This window comes from Pan troglodytes, chromosome 15, assembly GCF_028858775.2.
Source record: "Pan troglodytes isolate AG18354 chromosome 15, NHGRI_mPanTro3-v2.0_pri, whole genome shotgun sequence".
NCBI classification, from domain to species: domain Eukaryota; kingdom Metazoa; phylum Chordata; class Mammalia; order Primates; family Hominidae; genus Pan; species Pan troglodytes.
The window spans coordinates 92,555,909-92,575,608 of record NC_072413.2 but is presented as its reverse complement, the minus strand read 5'-3'; the positions used below and the strand labels follow the sequence as shown (position 1 = coordinate 92,575,608).

General features: G+C 48.6%; 1 protein-coding gene and 1 long non-coding RNA gene across 5 annotated transcripts; one reads left to right on the top strand and one right to left on the bottom strand.

Moving 5' to 3' along the window:
- Positions 1-5,340: 5,340 nt before the first annotated feature.
- Positions 5,341-13,856, bottom strand: SERPINA4 (serpin family A member 4). Of its 4 annotated transcripts, XM_016926678.3 has the most exons (6): positions 13,767-13,849; positions 12,443-12,599; positions 11,119-11,784; positions 8,006-8,279; positions 6,961-7,120; positions 5,341-5,852 (listed from the first exon to the last, which is right to left on the bottom strand). In XM_016926678.3, the coding sequence occupies exons 2-6, from the start codon at positions 12,510-12,512 to the stop codon at positions 5,652-5,654; spliced, it is 1,371 nt and encodes a 456-aa protein (XP_016782167.1). In that variant the 5' UTR covers positions 12,513-12,599; positions 13,767-13,849; the 3' UTR covers positions 5,341-5,651. The 4 variants fall into 4 exon arrangements, with proteins under 4 accessions (XP_016782167.1, XP_003314549.1, XP_522941.2 ...); XM_003314501.6 differs by lacking the exon at positions 12,443-12,599 and having other exon boundaries at positions 13,767-13,856; XM_522941.6 differs by lacking the exon at positions 12,443-12,599 and having other exon boundaries at positions 13,452-13,820.
- A 68-nt stretch (positions 13,857-13,924) lies between these two features.
- On the top strand, positions 13,925-17,090 carry LOC107968242 (uncharacterized). Its single transcript, XR_001709310.4, has 3 exons — positions 13,925-14,230; positions 14,524-14,714; positions 16,679-17,090. It is a non-coding gene; the product is annotated as an uncharacterized LOC107968242 (long non-coding RNA).
- The last annotated feature ends 2,610 nt before the right edge of the window (positions 17,091-19,700 follow it).

Genomic DNA, 19,700 nt, shown 5'->3' with positions numbered 1-19,700 from the left:
CACCCCAGGATATGACCTTATTTAGAAATAGGGTCCTTGCAGATGTAATTAGTTAAAATGAGGTCATAACAGAGTAGAGTGGGCCTCTACTCCGATATTACCAGTGTTCTTTTACAAAGGAGGAATTTGGCCACCAGCAGTCACGCAGAAAGAACACCACAGGAGGAGGAAGGCAGAGATTGAGGTGATGCTCCTACATTTAAGGGACATTCAAGATTGCCAGAAAACCTTCAGAAGCTGGGGGAGAGGTGTGGAATAGATTCTTCCTCACTGATCTTAGATTCCTGGCCTCCAGAACTGAGAGACAATGTATTTCTGTTGGTTAAACCACATCATTTATGGTCCTTCCTTAGAGCAGCACTAGCAAACAAATACACTCAGTAATTGCTGGATTTCAGATTCAGATTTAAGCATCCTGGCTCCAAAGTCCAGGTTCTATACTTGGATGCTTGCGGCCTCTTCATACCTCCTGGCAAGCACTCGGCACCGTGCCTTGCTCATTGCAGGTGCTCAGAGCACAGGAGCTGTTCATATTAGTTCTGCCTCTTCTTCGATAAAGGCCCACTCCCAGGCAGTCAGGGATGAAGCAGACTGGTGTGCCCTTCACCCACTCCATGGAGTCAGAAGCCAGGGGCTCCCAGGTCTGTGTCTTCAGTGGATCCCATGTCCATCCTCCCATTTCCACTGCCACAGCTGCAGTAGGTCTCTGTGCCCAGAGGACACTGCCATGTACAGGTGAGGAAATTAAGACCCAAACAGGTAAAGCGATTGCCCCACAGCGCATTGTTAGTGAAGAAGCTGAGACTGCAGCCTTGTCTGAATCCAAATTTTACACTGGGGAGGTCCCTCTGGCTTCCTGGCTAGCAGCCTGTGAAACTGTGACATATTAATAATAAGAAATATACATTTAGTCTCTGGCTTGAGTACCTGAGACAGTGCCTCTAGCATCCTTGTAGATAGGGGTACTAAGAGAATCGTTTGTTTAATATTTGGTCTTTGACCTGATTCCTGAGAGCTTAGTAATTTCCAGAGTAACAAGAGCATCTGATGAAGAGCTCCTGGATCCCTTGCAGTTTCTTGGGTGACAGGAACATCTTTTTTCTAGTGAAGCAAGTCTTGGTGGGCTCCTGGGTAGGCTCATAAAGAATCTGGTTACCAGGGAAACCAACCATGGAATTAGAGGGTTGGAGCTTTCAGCTCACCCCCCTCCTCGTGACCTCCTGAGATGGGAGAGAGGCTGCAGGTTGAGTTGGTCACCAGTGGCCAATGATGTAATCAATCATGCCTATGTAATGAAACCTCCATAAAAACCCCAAAAAGGACAGGGTTTGGGCACTTTGGGGCAGCTGAAAGATGGAGGCTTCTGGAGGGTGGCACACTGAGGGAGGACATGGAAGCTCTGTGCCCAGTACCCTATACCTGGCCCTCTGACTCTCTTTTATCTGGCTGTTCATCTGTGTCCTTTATTAATAAAATAGACCAGTAAGCGTAAGTGTTTCCCTGAGTTCTGTGAGCCCTCCTAGCTAATGAACTGAACCTGAGGAGGGAGTTGTGGGAACCTCACTTTATAGCCAGTTGGTCATAAAGTATAGGTGACAGCCTACTACTTGCAACTGGCATCTGAAGTAGGGGCAGTCTTGTGCGACAGAGCCCTTAACCAATGGGATCCGACATTATCTCCAGGTAGATAGTGTTGGAATTGAATTGAATTGAGCTGCAGGATACCCAGTTAGTGTCTGCTGGACAATTTGGTGGTTGGAGAAATCCCACACACATTTTGGTGACCAGAGGTGAACTGTAGTGTTGAGAACTTGAAAAAAAGTTTGTTTTCTCCTATCTCAAACATGGCCAAACCCCACTCTGTAACTAGCTGTTGAATGAAAGAATGAAAAACCGAATAAACCCACGCTGCATTTCTCTACACACCAATTTACTAGAGTCATGCAAACTTGTCACCTTCCACTAGGCTACATCACTGCCACTCACATTGGCTTCCTCTGCCCTTTCCCCTAGTTGCAAAGTACAGAAAGACTTTGTTTTCCTGCTGGAAGATAACTTCTGAACTCACAAACAGGCACGGTTCCTCCGAGCACTCACTGCTGCTGTTGAGAGGCCTAGCTCTCTAGTGGTGTAACAAGGGCCACACAAATGACAGACCCCACAGGGGAGCAGCAACGGGAAAAGTGGACTCAGGCACTGCTCTAAAGAGGCAAGATCTCCTGCATAAAGTCTTTTTAATTTTTATTATTTTTTTTAATGCTCCAAAAGGGCATTTTGAAATCTGAGGAGCTGAACTAAATATTTGCCCAATCAATTCCAGGGCCATGTCAAGGGGTGGTGATGCAGAACAAATAGCTCGGTGACCTTGCTTCTGGCTTAACCTTTTCTATTCATTCATTCATTTATTCATTCATTCATGCAACAAATATCAGTTGGGCCTCTCTCATATCCAGCTGGCACTGGGGCCAGGTGAGCTGAAGGAATGCAGGGTCAACAGGTCCCCACCTTTGAAATGTCCTATCTAATAGGGATGGTGGGGGTGGGGGCAGACATTCTTATAAGGTCAACCACGTTTGATGGTGGTATGACAGTCTGCCTTAGGGAGGTGAGTGGTATCTGTGAGATCTTGAGAGAGTGCAGACTCTTAGAGGTAGGACGCTATGGGAAACCTGGGAAAACAAGACTTTCTGTGACTGCAGCCACTGGGTACATGAGAGCAAGAGGGGGAACTGAGGCAGAACAGGCAGGGGGTGACCAGATCAGGGAGGGCCTTGACTATAAATAGAGGCCTTTGAAACTTATTTTGTAGGCAATAGGGAGCCATCAACTATTTTTGAGTAGTGGAGGGTTGAGCTTAATCAGAATAAGGAGGCTTCACTCTCAAGGCTGAATTGAGGAAGACCTGCTTCCTTTCTCTCTCCTTCATCACTTCGGGGCTGCGGTCATTCAACATCACCACGCCCTGCCATGCTGTTGCCATAGTAACCCTAGACCTTGGCCTTCTTTCAGGTTTGTCTTCCACCCTGGAATCCACTCACCCATGTACCTCTGTAGGGACAGAAGAGGGGGCGAGTCAGCCTGGGCCTTTCTTCATTTCTTGCCTGGTTGTTGAAAAACAGAATCCAACTTCCCAGAAGGCACAGGGGGAAATGAATCACTCTTTGAGCTAGCAGGCTTGCTTTTGGGCCAACAAAATCAAGGGGTACAAAGGAGAGCGTGCATTCCCCTGAGCCCCAGAGGCCTTGGGTGCCCTCAGGCATTTACTGGACAGCTTCCCTGAGTGAAGCCCAGAGCTGGTATAACTAACTCAAAATGGCCTTGCCGGGCAATTTCCTGTATGGAACATTTCCTCGTCAAGTTCTCATGAGGCTGCACTCATGTCCAGCTCAGGGCTATATTTTAGGGGCAGGAAGGGAGAGGAACGCTTTTGGGCTTTCCCCTTCCATCTTCCTCCCTTCCACAAGGACTTTTCCACTGTACAAGAGTAGTCTGTCTACTGCTCCAAATATCAGTTTCCTGGTTTCCTGGCAGTGAGCCTATTCCTGTGGTTGCAGCGTTATTTGGGCCAGGGATCCCCATGTCACACAATTACTGGAATATTTTGGCTCTTAAACAGTCATCAACACTGGAGGCCGCTCTCCGGCCTGTTCCCCTGGTCACCTTCTCCTTGGTGAAAATTCTGGGTTTGTGACAGTGAGATATCCTGCTTGCCAGAGCTAAGAGCCTGAGACAGCTGGGTCTTGTTCTGAAGCCCATGGCTGAGTTTTCAGTATCGGCCCTGGGCCTCCTGGACACTGAGCAAGCACCCTGGAGTGGACGTGGCGAGCAGCCATGATTCCCAAAGCCTAGAAGATTCTTTGAGCTGGTCCTAAAGTAACATCCCCTAATCTTTCAGTCCAGGACAGACTCTGAGGGGAGATTCTGCCCCCAATGGATCTACCAAGAGAGGAGAGCTGAGAGCTGAAGTCTTATTTGGAAACTTCTGGAAGATCAGTTAGGAACTTCAGGCGCCAGTGTGGTGAGAAGGGCCTATAAATCTTCTGCCTTTTTGGAACTTCCCCTTGCGGGGACTCAGTGTCAATTTTCCTGAGTAGCGAAAGTGGCAATGTGAAAAAGGTTTGGGGTCCCCAGATGGCAGTGGGATTTGGTGGAGAGAGACCCCCAGCTCAGAGCCTGTGGTGGCAGCACTGACTGTCAGGGCTGCAGGAATGAGGGCAATAATAATATAGCTAATGTTTGCACAGCACTGTTGTGAGACTTGACATATACAGTCACTGTTTAATCCTCCCAACAGCCCTATGAGGTCAGTAGCGTTATCATCATCCCACTTTATAGATGAATATACTGAGGCTCAGAGACGTGAAATGACTTCCCCAGGATCACACTACTTCTAAGGAGCACAGCTGGGACTTGAACCCAGGAATTCTGGTTTTGAACATGCTGGCAACCTGGACGCCACCGAGTGGGAGTGAAATGGCCTGCCTGGGAGGAGGATGAGCAGCTGATAGGAAAGCGTGTGGGAACTGTTGCCCTGGCCCTGAAAGCACAGGGTGAGCTAGGCCGAGGAAAAGGAAAGGAGATGTCCTTCCTGGCTGGACCGTTCCCAGCTCTAACTGTCCCGGGAACTCCGTGTCCATGGTCAAGGGCTGGAGATAATGCTGGAGCCCAGCTGCCACTGATGTCCTGGCCACCAAGAAAACCACAAGGTCCTACCCAGAGAATTGCATTTGCCAGAAATCACCAAGGCTAAGGGCAAACAGAACCACATCTCATCCACCTGCCTTGCCCTGTGGAGGGGGTGGTTTATTCTCACAGACTCTGGGAGGATCCACCCCACATACTCAACCAGTCTGAGCTGGACCACCTGGGCCAGAAAGGTGGGGAAACTGAGGCCCAACAGGGTGAGGATTTGCCTGAAGATCCAGAGCACAGAGCCTGGATGTAAAAGCAAGAGTCTCTGGGTCTGCACTGTGCTCTTTGGCCGCAGCCATTGTCCTGGGAGAGACACGGGTCACATCTCTGTAGCCACAGGAGGGGACAGTGCCTCACTGGGCTCTTCTGACCAGGTCCCCGTGGAAGCCGCCCTGGTGGTGTCTGCCCTTCCGTGGCTTTCTCAGCCCCTGCTCTGGAGCAAGGTACCAGCCCTGCCTGAGGCAGCTGACTGCCCACACCCAGTCTCCTTTCCATAAATCTGGATAACCTACTGGAACAGGACTTGGAGCTCTCATACCTTGTGTCTGGGACCAGGTCTGCCAGGGGAGTCTGGGGCAAACCCAGGAGGGCCAGGCAGAGGACGCATTTACTGAGTGTCTACCACGTGCGAGACACAGAACCAGGGTCTTCATGGCATCGTGTTGTTTACTCGGTACAACCACCCTGTTGTGAAAAGGGCCCGCCCCCTTTCCAGAGGCAGAAACTTGCTGCAAGAGGTTGGATGCTCTGCCAGAGGCTGCACAGCACCAGGGTGTGGAATGTCCAGGCCCTGCCCATCTCAGTGCCGCTCCCCGCTCCCTGCCGACCAGCACCTGCTGTCCTGGACTCCTGGACCTTCGGCGTCATCCTTGTCCCCCACTCTAAACACAGAGCTACTCACTCCCAGCCCTCCCCTGCCGCACCCTCCTGCTTGCAACAGATGAGCAGCCCTGGGAGGGCTATGGTTTCGTGGGGTCGACGACCTTGCCCAGAAAGAGGACACTCTGGGTGCTGGTGGAAAAGATCACCACAAGGAAGGGCCGGTTGAATCGCAGGATGTGGCGATTGGTCTGGGCAGAGAAGAATTTGATCGCGAAGCTGGTGGCTGCTGCAGCCTCAGTGCCAGCCTCATCCACGTCCAAGGTGGCCTTGTGGAAACTCTGGGAGGAAAATTACAAGCATTATCTCCAAGCCAGCAAGAGAGGGGGCCTGGACAAGACTGCGAGAGCCAGAAATTGCTAGGGAATAACATTGCACATAACAGCCTGCAAGGCCATTTCTTGGGGATAACACAGCAAGAATTTCATTTGGGCGGATTTTTGGGCTAGAGACCTCCTGCCACACACAATCACGGTAGCTCTCATTAAATGAGCACTTGCTCTGTGCCCGGGGCTTTGCATGCATCTTAGTTGATCTTCATAGCCATCCTAAGAGGTCAGCAGTATGCTGTCCATTTTAGAAGTGAGGAAAATAAATTCAGAAACTAGTACCCCTTCAATAACCATAAGAGGAAGAACCGGAATTCAAGCTTGAACCCAAGGCTCTACCCCCTCGTGCACTTTTCTTATCAGAAGTCTTGAGTCTCTTTCTCTTATCTGCAAAGTCTCCCTAATACAGACGCACCCAATGCAGCCTCACCTGTGTCTCTCCTCTCTGTTTCCTCTTTTTTTTCTTTTTTTATTTTTTTTGGAGATGGAGTCTCACTCACTTTGTCACCCAGGCTGGAGTGCAGTGGCCTGATCTCTGGTCACATTGCAACCTCTGCCTCCCAGGCTCAAGCAATTCTCCTACCTTAGCCTCCTGAGTAGCTGGGATTACAGGTGCCCACCACCCGCCACCACACCATTCTAATTTTTGTATTTTTAGTAGAGTTGGAGTTTCACCATTTTGGCCAAGCTGGTCTCGAACTCCTGACCTCAAGTGATCTGCCTGCCTTGGCCTCCCAAAGTGCTGAGATTACAGGCATGAGTTACCATGCCCGGCCCCTCCTCCATTTTCTATCATTGTGTTTATCTCTCTATGAAGACGTTGTGTCCCTGACTAGACTGGGAGAGCTCTCTGAGGGCAGGGGCTGGTTCAACACTATATCTCCAGCACCTAGCACCATGTCCAGGGCTGGTTGATTGGTGGATGCTGATGCCTGTAGATGACTGAACACACTCAGGCTCTGAGACTCCATGTGGCAGCTTGGGAGCCCCATCGCCTGGCAGCTCCCATGGGCACTGCCCTACCGAGTTCTCTAGGGATTGCTGACTGTTGACGACTTACTTTGGATGCCTCCAGTTTTTGCTGTTTGGTGATGCCGGATAAGTCAGCCCACTTGGAGAACAGATCCGTGAAACCCAGCCTGGGCAAAATCTGATCTAATACATAGGAGCCAGAAATGGAGAACTTGGGAAAATGCAACTCTAGCTTCTTGTAAAAATTCCTGAAAGGGGCATTGAGTTAGAACATTAGATTAATGAACAAGCCAGGATCCCTGCTGGGCAGAGCCCTCCTTGGTGGCCCTCTCTAGCTGGCTCTATTCCATCTGAGTTCTGTCCCCACAAACAGCTTCGGCTCAGACCACCTCCCACAAATGGATGTTGAAAGGCCAGGTTCCTTTGTACCCAGGCCCTGCTGTCTGTGGGATCTCCTGTCCTTGGGAACCCCTCTTCAGAGGTTGCTTCCTGTGGGTGTTCAGGTGCCCAGGGAGACAGATGTAAGCCTCGCCAGGTGGCAGTTTTGCCTTTGCCTCTGTTATAGCCCTGTGGGTTTTATTCTTTTTGAACCAGCTAATTTCTTTGGATTGGAGTCTCTCCATCATGAAAGTTGTGTGAATTTTCTATCCACATGTGCCCTTGGGCTAGGATCCTTTTCTTATATATGGTTGAAGACTTTTTCCAATCATAACCAGAGTGATGGGAAGCCTTCCTATTAATTCCTTGGGTAGGTGGATGGAGTTTTTTTGAGTCCCACTATGGCAGCTTAGTCAAGCTTCTGGGCCAGAAGGGCTACCTCTTCATTGCACAGAGGTAACCCCCCAGAGAGGAAGAGTCACTTGACCCAAGTCTTGTGCAGTGGAAGAGCTATGTCTAGAGCCCAGGACTCTGAACTCCTACTGTGGTTCTTTTTTGCCTAATGAGGGGGAAGTCATATTTTAAATATAACAGGAGAGTTCATCATTTAAAGGAAGCCCATGGAAGGTCTCAGAGCAAGTGAGAATTCTCTCATAATTTGGTGATCACTCTCTATTTTGGGGCACTGTCTTTCATTAGAAAGGTACATTTGATGGATAGTACTGTAGATTCAGCCCCCATAGCACACTGGTTACCTCTTCTGCAACAAGTTGTTCCACCTCATTAGCATCTCTGGAGTCAAAACCTCCTCAATCTCCCTCATTTTGCCTTGGTTAGGGAGAATGAAAAACACGGTTGCGTCTCCTTTGTAATCCATCCGTAGCACCGAGCAGGGCAAGTATCTGTCATGAAGATACCAGTGATGCTCCTGGTCCTGCAGCATCATGGGCACCCGGACTGTTGTGTTCTCATCAACATAGAAGTCTTTGGGAGTGGTCCTTGAGGAAATGAATGGTTTCTCCCACAGGGCTGAAGGGAAGATGAAAAGAAGGTACAGGACATCTGCAGGCCACAGAGCTAGTCCTCCAGCCAGGGAATGCCATCTGGTGTTCTGAGCTACAGAAACAGTTGCTCCAGATCCTGCCCTATGAGCCCATCAAGGTGTCCCATTTTGATCATTCAAAACCTGACATGCCTGGGGAATGGATCCCTTAGGCCTCATTTAAATTTTAAAATGAGAGATAGCAGAGGATGTTCATTTTCTAATATGTGAGTAGGATTGATAGAGAAGAAACAAGGGGTGCTGGAAAGAGGGGTTCATTGTTAGGTGAGCATCCTTGAGAAGGAGAGAGGAGATGGCAGAGTATGAGCAGAGGGGTCAGCCTTCCATAAGAGGTGGGTCACTACTGCCATGATGAGAGGAGGGCATCTGAGCTTGTGGGTTCAAATGCAGGGAGGTGAGTAGATTTGGAGGTGAGAAGATTTGGAGGTGAGTAGATTTGGAGGTGAGAAGATGAGAGATTTCCTGTTTAACTGATTCCGTTTTCTCAATGAAAAGTGAGACAAGATTGTTAAGTGAAAGTCATGAGTGGGGAGGACATTTGAGAAGGATGAATCTGTTATTATAGTTGTTTTGGAGAGTGGAGATATGTAGGTAGAATTGCTGGACAGTGTAGAGATATCAATGAAAATTTGCATTCACAAATTTCAAGTGAGACCATCAGCCCCGTTGGATGTTTTTCCTCAACCACATTCAGCTTCTGGGTGCAGATGTAGACTAGTTAGACCTTTAGGTTTAAGCAGGTTTGCAGCTTTGGAGGGTAAGTATGATAGAGGGAGGGAAAACCAAGGAAGTTAAGAGTTCAGAGTGTTTGCAAGGAAGTGACCATAATGATGGCCATGGAATCGCTGCAGTGTGAGGAGGGAAGCAAGGACAGGAGGCGATGTGCAGTGAGGTGGTGGCAGGTAGGGTGAATGGACTAAGGCCTCCATGCCAGGAATTTTAGTCCAGGGAATAGCAAGGGATCTGGGATTCTAACCAATGTCTTCCTGACAGTGAAACCCATACTACTGTTTCTCTTCCTTCCTTAGTTAATTTTTTTTTAAGTTTAAAAGTTTTGTTATTTCAAAGCAAAACTTTTTTTTGGAGATAGAGTCTCATTTTGTCACCCAGACCAGTGTGGTGGCAAAATCTCAGCAACCTCCACTTCCTGGGTTCAAGCGATTCTCCTGCCTCAGCCTCCCAAGTGGCTGGGATTACAGGCATGTGCCATGAGGCCTGGCTAATTTTTTTTTTTTTTTTTTTTTTTTGTATTTTTAGTAGAGACAGGGTTTTGCCATGTTGGCCGGGCTGATGTTGAACTCCTGATTTCAATATCCACCTGCCTTGTCCTCCCAAAGTGCTGGAATTACAGGTGTGAGCCACTACGCCCAGCCTCAAAACAAAGCTTTTTTAAAAAAACTTTTCAATGGTGCATGAAAATTCCACATGCAAATTACATGGGATGACTAATTTGGCTGAATCATTAGGCTGGGATTTGCTCCCTAGAATTTTGTTCCCTGTAGATTTTGGGTTCAGGCTGGTTAGAACTGTGAGATTTCGAAGTAGATTGCTCTCTGAAGGCCCTGGTAGTCAGATATGATGATGGTCAGACTCAGCAGTGCTCTGTGTGCTCCAGTTTGCCCTTGTCTCCAAGCTCATTTCCCAAGTCTAACCCCACTAAACAACAGCAGCCCCAGGCTACCACCAGAAACTATGCAGTGATGCTCCCCTCCATGGCAGCACTCTGATGGCTGGTTGAACCTGGCATATAGATTCCCCTCTAAGCTCTGACTTGTCCGCTTACATTGGCAACTTTCTCTCTGTCCTTCCAACTCTTCTTTCCTCTAGACCTTCACTTTCCCAGCCGCAATTGTGTGGGGCCTAATTCCTATAATGATCTCCTTACCATTGACTTGAGGTGGGTCTCCTTCTCTGATGAAACCCTGGCTAATACACACCGTACAAAGTTGTTTGCACACTGCAAAATCAACTGTGTGGACATATATGTGTGTGAATGGAAGGTGAAGAAAAGATGCTAAAACATTAACATTTGTTGCCTCTGAGTGGTAGGACTAGAGATTATGTCTACTTTCTCCTTTATGCTTTTACATATTTTTAAAGCTTCAAAATGAGCATTGTTATCATTAGATGAATTGTAGTTGCTATTTATTGAGTACATAAAATGGTCAGGGGTCAAAAAACCAAAAAGTTTATAGAGATATTAACTATTTTAGGCATTGCAGGTCATTCAATCTCTGCAGTAATGAATCAACCTGCCATTGTAGCATGAAGTCAGCCACAGACAATACATAAATGAATGGGCCTGGCTGTGTGCCAATAAAACTTTATTTACAAAACCAGTGGCTGAACACATTTGGCCCATGGGCTATAGTTTGCCCATCTCTTTAGACCCTTTTCTAAGGAGTATATACATGGGTTAATCATTTGATCCTCAAAGCCAACCTTTGAATTAGAGACTTGTCTTATCCCTGCTTTGAGCAAACAAGCTGACTTGTTTGCACTGTTGGTAGAGGCTGAGCTCAGATATGAATCCAGCAATTCAACTAATGATCACTGGCTATAATGCATTTTATACATTATTTTTATGAAGAAAATATGTCTAAAGATAGGAAGGAATGGAAACCTCAATACTACAGAGTCTTCAACATACAACATTCTCACATTGCATTCCCTGAGGGTCGCTCAACCCTATCAGACACAACGTTTTTACTTACATTTTTGTAAAAATATATTTAACCAGTCAACAAATTAGTGGGTTGGAGGCGGTGGTGTGGATTTAGCATATACCAATGATCTGACTCTCACCTTTGAAGTAAATGTAATTCACCAGCACCATCAAGACGTCCTTCTTGAGCTCACTGACCAAATCCACAATCTTCCCTCGAGTTTCCTTCTTGACGTGGTCGTTGATAAGCTGGATTGTGCCCACAGTGTCGTAGAAGTTGGTGTGGAAGAGTTTAGCCTCATAGACGGCCGTGGTGTCATTCAGGAATTTTGCAAGGAACTTCAGGTTGTGGCTCAGGAACAGAGCACTGCCCACGCGTGTTTCCAGCCCATGGCCGGGGAGGTTGAGAGTGTGCAGGAGGTGCTGGAAGCCCCTATGGACATCGGACTCAGACAGCTCGGTGAGATTGAAGCCCAGGCCCTCAAGGATCTGGCTGCGGCTGTGTGAGCAGGCCCCCAGGGAAAGCATGGCGTAGGCCGCCGAGATGCTCAGCGGGGAGAAAAAGATGTTCTTCCCCGGGGTCTCCGAAGCGATCAGGTAGTAGAAGCGGAAGGCAAAGTCAGCATTGGCAGGGGCTATCTTGAGGCTGGGGGAGCCCTCACCTGTCTCCAGAATCTGCTGGTGGGAGCTGTTACTGCAACTCTCACCATCATGCTCAACGTGCAGCTGGCCATGAGAAAGGGCCAGTAGTCCAACCAGCAGGAGGAGCAGGTAGTCGATAAGATGCATCCTCTGCACTCTCAGGCCTATGGGAGGGAAGAGAATGCCCAGGAAATTCCCCCAGCAGAACACCTGGCCCTACTGAGAAGGCTGGCAGTGGGCCAGCACCCGGAGATCGTGAGTGACACCCTCAACTCCTGCAGATGGGCTTGTGAAAGGCAATGTAACACCCACCACCTTCCACATGTATGGTGACAGCAACACTATTGGATGGCAATGTTTTAGACTTACAAGGCACACTCCTTGTGTCCATCATGTCATTGTGTTTCCCACCTGTGTGAGCTCTGCACAGCACTAGACTCCATTCTCACCCAACAGAGCAGGAAATGAAGACTCCCAAAGTGACTCACCCAAGTCACCTACCTAGCACATATCCCAGCCAGAACCCACATCCCCAGACTCAGGTGCTGCTTCTCCCACACTTGTCGTTCAGATGAGTTGATTTCATTAGTGCAGTGATTTTGCATGGAGGATGGCAATCATCAGAGTTTATTTTAGGGTCTGCTCCACAAACATCTGTGGAGTGCTTTATATGGTTTACAAACCACTTTCATGCCATTTAGTTTGACCCTCCCACCCCTGTAGAGGTCAGTAGAACTGGTCTTTGTATTGTTACCCCGTACAGACAAGGACATGGATGTTTAATAAGTGACCTGCCCAAAGTTGCGGGGATAGAATTGGTACCCGTTTCATAATGAACATCTGTCCAAGAAAGGATACTCCAGTTTCTCCCCCAAATCTGCTCCTGCCCCATCAAATGGTCCCACCAGTATCCGGTTGTCAGGCCAAAAAGCTTCTAGGCTTCTATCTACCCACAATCCATTTAATCCACTTCCATGACCTGCAGGGTTGGGGTTTTTTTTTTTTGTTTTTTTTTTGTTTTTTTTTTGTTTTTTTTTTGATACAGGGTCTCACTCTGTCACCCAAGCTGGAGTGCAGTGGTATAATCATGGCTCACTGCAGCCTTGACTTCCTGAGCTCAGGTGATCCTCCCACTTCACCCTTCCAAGTAGCTGGAACTACAGGCATGCACCCTTCCAAGTAGCTGGAACTACAGGCATGCACAGCCACACCCAGCTAATTTTTTATAGAGTCGGGGTCTCACCATGCTGCCCAAGCTGGTCTCCAACTCCTAGACTCTCCTGTAGGTTCTTCAGCCTCTCACCCCCTCTATTGCTATGATCCTCAACCAGGGCTCAGAAAACTTTTTCTGAAAAGTGCCAGATAGTAATATCTGTGGTTTTGCAGACCACACAGTCTCTGCTGCCACTACCCAACTCTGCTGTGGCAGCTGGAAACAGCCACAGACTGGACATGCATGAACAGGCGTGGCTGTGTTTCAGTGAAACTTCACTTACGGACACTGAAATGTGAATTTCATATTATTTTCCTGTGTCACAAAATGATGTTCTTCTATTGATTTTTCAATGCTTTATATATTTATCTTTTATACTTATCACTTATATTTTATATTTATATTTTACATCTTGCATTCTTAGCTCATGGACAGTAGGACGGATTTGACCTACAAGCTGTGGCTTGTTGACCCCTGACCTAGACCCTTGCAGAAAGCTTGCTAGTCTTTCTGCTCTCTGTTCTCCACTCAGCAGTTGGAGGGATCATTTAGAAACATACATAGGACCGCATCACTCACAGACACACCTCCCCTCCGGCATGAGCTCCCCAAGATCACCTGGATTGGCAGCCAGAAGACCTTGGCCCTCAGTCAGTGCCGCCCTGTACCAGCTGTGTGTCCCTGGGGGAGGCTTTTCTGGGTCTCCGGGCATAGTCACCCACCAGTGCCCATGGACCCTAGGTCGGGGCCTTTCTAGCCTGAGTATTTCTCACCTCTAGCAAGAGTGACCAAGTGTCCCAGCTTGCCTGGGACTTTCCTGGTTTTAGCACTGAAAATATATCCCAGAAGAATTCTCAGTCTTGGGCAAAGTGGAACAGTTGGTCACCCTCCCTCTAGAGTCTCTCCTCTCCATTGTCTCAGGGGGTTACTCACGGCACAGTCTGTCCTGGAGTGGACCCCCTGGGTGGCTGTCTCAGCTCTGTCTTATCAAGCCCAGGAGGACTGGTCAAACCAGGCCTTCTCAGTACCACCCACTCTCTCCCGACCGGGTAATTATTAACAAACAGGCTACGGGTGCAGCATTGCCTCAACAAGGAAAACTCACCAGAAGTTGGTTCACCCCCTCCCAAGAAGACACCCCACTTCCCACCTGGGGAACCCCAAGAGGGTTCACTTCTTCATGTTTGTGCAGTGCATGGAGGTTCGCCTGGCCCTTGCTGCTCCCCGAGGGCCCGGGGAACCACTTGGAGAATCTGGTCTCCAACCAGCCCCTCACTAGCTGTGTGAAGTTGAGCTCATTTACTCCCTCTCTGAGCTTCAGTCGCCTACCTCCCTCCTACAACATGAGGGGCTGGATCAGACAGGGGGCAGCAAGCTCCAGCGCCTTCATAGATCAGGTAAGGAAGACTCCATGGTGCCATGGTGGGGAATGGTGGGGATGTGTGGAAGTGAGAGAGCCAGCTCTCTACAGGCCAGGCAAGACCCACCTGTGGGCAGGGCCTCCAGTTTGCAATCCTGGACTCTGTGATTTCTGAGGATAGAGTCCACTGAGATCTCATAGGTCAGACCATAAGGACAGTACATCCCAGGGCAAGGGTGGCATGGGGTGGGACTAGGAACCTCCTTGGGCCGGGTATTCAATTTGCATTTTTCTTCTTTAACCATGGAATTGAACTTGTTCTCTCCCCAGTAATCAGTGAATCCCTGCACCCTTGTACCCTTGCACCCTTGCACCCTCCTGGGGCAGCCATTTCTCAAGCTATGTGGGGAAGGACTGCAGGGAGCAATGTGGCCCTGGGTGCCCTGACTGAGATGACCTTGACCATTCAGGCATCCTCTAGCAGACTTTCTGGATGTGTTTCCAGGTCGTTGGGCCTTAAGGTAAGTGAAATATACACCACTGAGCAGCATAGTGGGCTGGGAGCCCTGAGCGATGTAGACACGGGGATGGCAGAGCAGGCACAAGCACAGCCCTGGAGCCAGCTGGCCTGAGGTCCAAAATGGGTCAACACCAGGACAAGAGAGGAAGCTAGCAGGTCAGGCAAAGTGAGAGCTACTGTCTCAGTGGATTCTCGCTTTCCCTCACTCATCTCTCTCTTTCCCTTGCCTATACACTCTAGGTGTACTAAGCTTGGCCCATTTTACACATGAGAAAATGTAAGCCCGGAGACATTGTTAGCTCAGATTCCAGAGTCAGGGTCTGCACCGGGGCCACTGAACATGAAGCCCATGTTCCTTCCCAGCATCTGCTGCTTCTCCACGTGGACAGACTTTTCCTGCCACCGGAATAGCAGCTGCTGCTTTGCTTACTGCTGTACCACACGCTAGGGCAGAATGTGGTGCAGGGGACATGCTCCATGGATGCTGACTGAGTGAGTCAATGAGTGAAAGATGGCCACGGATTTTTGCTCTGATGGATGTGAAAATACATTATTCCCCTTACAATGGTCTACAGTCTGGGGTTTTGCTTTTTTAGTCTTGCTTCTTCAGTGAGTTGGGGGCTGATGCCACAGATTCCAGGGGTTAGCGTATGCTTGGCTGCAGCCCAGGGGATGGACAGCTTGTCCCTGCCATGAGCACACAGTCACTGCCCTTTAGTTTCTGGCGTCTGCCCCTGGGATGTTCTGGACAGAGGTTGGGCTTTGGCGTCAGACAAGCTCCCTCACTGCTGAGATTTGTGACTTTGGGCAAGTCACTCCACCTCTCTGAACCTCAGTTTTTCACGTGTCAAATGAGAAGCAATAATCACTAATCAGAAAACTGATATTAAGGGCAGGGGGGCAGCACTCTTAAATGTTCTGAGCCCCGTATTAATCTTAATGGGTGCTTCCTTCTTCCCTTCCCATCCCAGCAGTGGTGGACAGCCAGACTGTCTGGGTTGAATCTGGACTCCACCACTACTTAAGTTACTTAACTCTGCCTCAGTGTCTTCATCTGTAAACTGTGGGTAATAATTGCCCCTAAATCTCAGGGTTGTCGACAAGATCAGTAAACTGACATCTGTAAAGTCCTAGAATAGCATCTGGCCATAGTGCGTGCAGTGGAAGCGTGAGTTAGTCTGTCGTATTATTTCAGATGGGTTGTACATTACTCATTTATCCCCAAAGGTGTATACATGGCTGAAACCATGTTGTTAAACTTGTTTTGAGTTGTGGTCCTGATTATCTCAAGAAAGCTTTGAACTCTCCCTGAAATATGCACAGATGTATGTTTTACAATTTAGGGAGATTCTTGAATCCCATGAAGTCCATGCAGTCCCTGTGGGCTAGGGCAGTTATTTTTTCCTGCAAAGAGCAGGCCCATATAAAGGAAAGGTGGAAAGAACTCTCAGGCATGTAGTGGGAGCTACTGACTTGGACCCTGCAGGAGAAGGAGGGAATGACGGCAATTGGTGTGGCTGCAGGCTGGGCTCAGTTGCTAGCTCCAGCCTCAGTCCTGCCTAGCAGCCTGGCTGCTTCTTGTCTTAAGGTCTCTGGGAGGGCTTCAGGATTGTTGAACCCTTGCCTGTTACAATTTGAAGGCCAAGTGTTTCTTGTTAATCATCTGTAAGGTCCCAGAGGACAATAAATTGTGTCACAGTCATATCTGGGCACATTAGAACAGGCCTGGCCTATAGAAGATGCTTAACAGAAGTCAGTCATTGAGTGAATGAATGAATGAATGAATGAAGAGATGGCAAAGGCCCTGCTCAGAGGTGCTGCTCAGGTGTTCCAGTGGCAAGCTCCTAAAATCTGCAACACTCTTGGCAAGTACTGATTTAAGGAAGCAGGGATAAGTTGCCTGACCAGGAAGGCCAGGGTGGATGTGGGGAAGCAGAGGGCTTGACTGCTTCTCTTTGCCCCTAGGAAATACCACTGGGCCAGATGGGGCAGCTGCTGTGACACCATTGATGTCCCCGGCAGGGAGCCGCTTTTTCCAGCATCCCAGAAACTGCCTGAACTGTGCTGTAGGCATGAATCCCACTCCCTGACACCCTCCTCTGCTCCACTGCATCCTAAATTGCAACCCAGCCCTTTCTCAATGGCTGTCTTGGTCTCCCATTCCAGCACAGGCTCCACTTATGCTGCCCTCCTGCTAACTGCTCCCAATCCCCTTCCCATTCCCTGGATTCCAAATGGAGCCAGGAATTTAATCTGCCCTTAAAAAGGCTGTCCTTGTTTTGAATTCGATTGGAAATGTAATAATAATGGTCATCATGGAAAATATGGGAAAGTAAAAAAAACCTGGAGAAGAAAATAAAATCATTTGCAAACCTGGTGTTCAGCTTATGACTAGATATAATTGGTTTCCTTCCAGTCTTGTAAGAAATGGGTATGTGCTCATACAGAACAGCAACAACAAAGCTCTTCCAGTCTTGGTTTGGATGGAGGTAGGAAGACTATAGATGCTACAATCCAAAGAGAGCTCCATGCAAAAATTCCAGAGTAGGTGGTCAAGAACAGGTCTCCTGATTCTTAAATGCTTTACTCATGTGAAAGAGGACTGAAAGGTGTTGAGAGGTGGAGACTGAGAGGGAATTACAAAGAGGAAGGAGAGAAGTGCTTCCCCCATGTTATCTTAAGAGTGCAGAGCTTCAACAAAACACTCATGCAACACAATATGTATCCCTGGAGTTAGAGGGGCTCAGGGCTTGATGCTTGCCTGGAAATGCTACAAGGGGTAGGTGGGCTGTTTAGACTCTCAGGAACTCTACGTCTAATTATCTGTCCCTCTCTTAAACTCATAATTTTCTATCTGGCTTTTAGATACATAGTTACACAGGATACACATACGTCCTACTTATGTATGGCTGGGAAACAAGCCACCCCAAATTTAGCGGCATAAAACAATGGCAGTTGTTTGTCATTATTATTGCTATGTCTACAGTTCTGGGGGTTGACTGGGCTCAGCTGGGTGATTTTTGCTCAGGGTCTCTTATGAGGTTGCAGTTGGACAGGAACTGAGACTAGAGTCATCTTGAAAGTGGATATACTTTCAGACTACCACATATGATGTCCCTGCTGGACTATGGGTTTTTAGGAAGCAAGCACAGTGTTTTATTCCTTTTTCTTCCTGAATTTGTGTCCTTCCCTCTAACTTTCACAGCTTAGCACATTGCTTAGCACAGAACAAGTCCTATGTTAGGGTCAGTTGAATAAAAAACAATAATTAGACTTCATTCAGGAACATCCTGGTGGATGAGAGGCAAGACTAGATTGCAGCTCTGACTCGGATGGACAGAGCAGCATGCGGAGGCTTGCATGGTGAATTTTAGTGTCAGAATGACTTCAAGAACAAACCAGGAATCCTGAGAGGACACACAGACCCTCTGAAGGAAGTGGACTGCTTCTGCAGGACCCAGGAGACCCCCCCAAATACTGTGAGTATCCAAACTGTGGAAATGGGAAAGGGAGACCTTCTGCTATGAAACACACACCCCCACTGGGGAAAATGAAGGTGTAGTTTGTGGGAGAAGTTTCTGACCTTACCTGGAGCTGAGTCAATTTAGAGAGCCAAGCGAAATACAGGGGTAGAGGAAGCAGCGGGAAAGGCCCTGGGAGCTTGCTGGATCTCAAGCAGGCCATTCCTGCATGGCTCCACAGGAGCCCTTTGGGAGGGTGGCCAGAGGTGTGGGGGAAAATGCCACAGGAAAGAGGAAGTCTCCAGCTGAAATTTGTAACAATGTGAACAGGGCAAGAAGCTTGCTGGCCAGAACTCGGGGAAGGGTGCGAATCCAGTGTGCCGACTCCACAGGTGCGGGAAGAACCAAAGCCCTATTCTTTCGCAGTTGGGAGGTGAGTAACCTGGGGCAAGTTCCCAAGACCTGCTCGCCCACTGCCTGGAAACAGACTCAGGGCTGTTAGCAGGGGCATGGTGGGAGTGAGAATGGCCCTTCAGATTGTTTGGGAGCTGGGTGGGGCCTGTGACTGCTGGCTTTCCCCTACTTTCCTGACAACCTGCATGACTCAGTAGAGGCAGCCATAATCCTCCTAGGTACATAACTCCATTGACATGGGACCCTCACTCCCATCCCCCACAGCAGCCATAGCAAGGCCCACCCAAAGAAAGTCAGAGCTCAGACACGCCCAGCCCTGCCCCTCGATGGGCCTTCCCTATCCACCCTGATAGCTGAAAACTAATAACATGTACTCTTGGGAGTTCTGAAACCCCACCACCACCAGTTCCTTTCCATACTACCACAGCTGATGCTCTCTGGGAAGCGCCACCTCCCAGCAGGAGGCCAACCAATACAAAAATAGAACGTTAAACCACCAAAGCTAAAAACCCTCACAGAGTTCATTTCACTCCCCTGCCGCCTCCACCAAAACGGGTGCTGGTATCCATGGCTGAGAGACCCACGGAGGGTCCACATCACAGGACTCTGTGCAGACAAACCCCCATACCAGCCTGGAGCCGGGCAGACTTGCTGGGTGGCTAGACTCAGAAGAAAAATAACAATCACTGCAACGTGGCTCACAGGAAGCCACATCCATAGGAAAAGGGGAGAGTACTACATCAAGGGAACACAGTGTGGGACAAAAGAATCTGAACAACAGCCTTTAGCCCGAGACCTTCCCTCAGACAGAGCCTACCCAAATGAGAAGGAACTGGAAAACCAACGCTGGTAATATGACAAAACAAGGCTCTTTAACACCACCCCCCCGCTCCCCCCACCACCACCACCACCAAAATCACACTAGCTCACCAATAATGGATCCAAACCAAGAAGAAATCCCTGATTTATCGAAAAAGAATTCAGGAGGTTAGTTATTAAGCTAATCAGGGAGGCACCAGAGAAAGGTGAAACCCAATGCAAGGAAATCCAAAAAACAATACAAGAAGTGAAGGGAGAAATATTCAAGGAAATAGATAGCATTAAAAAAATCA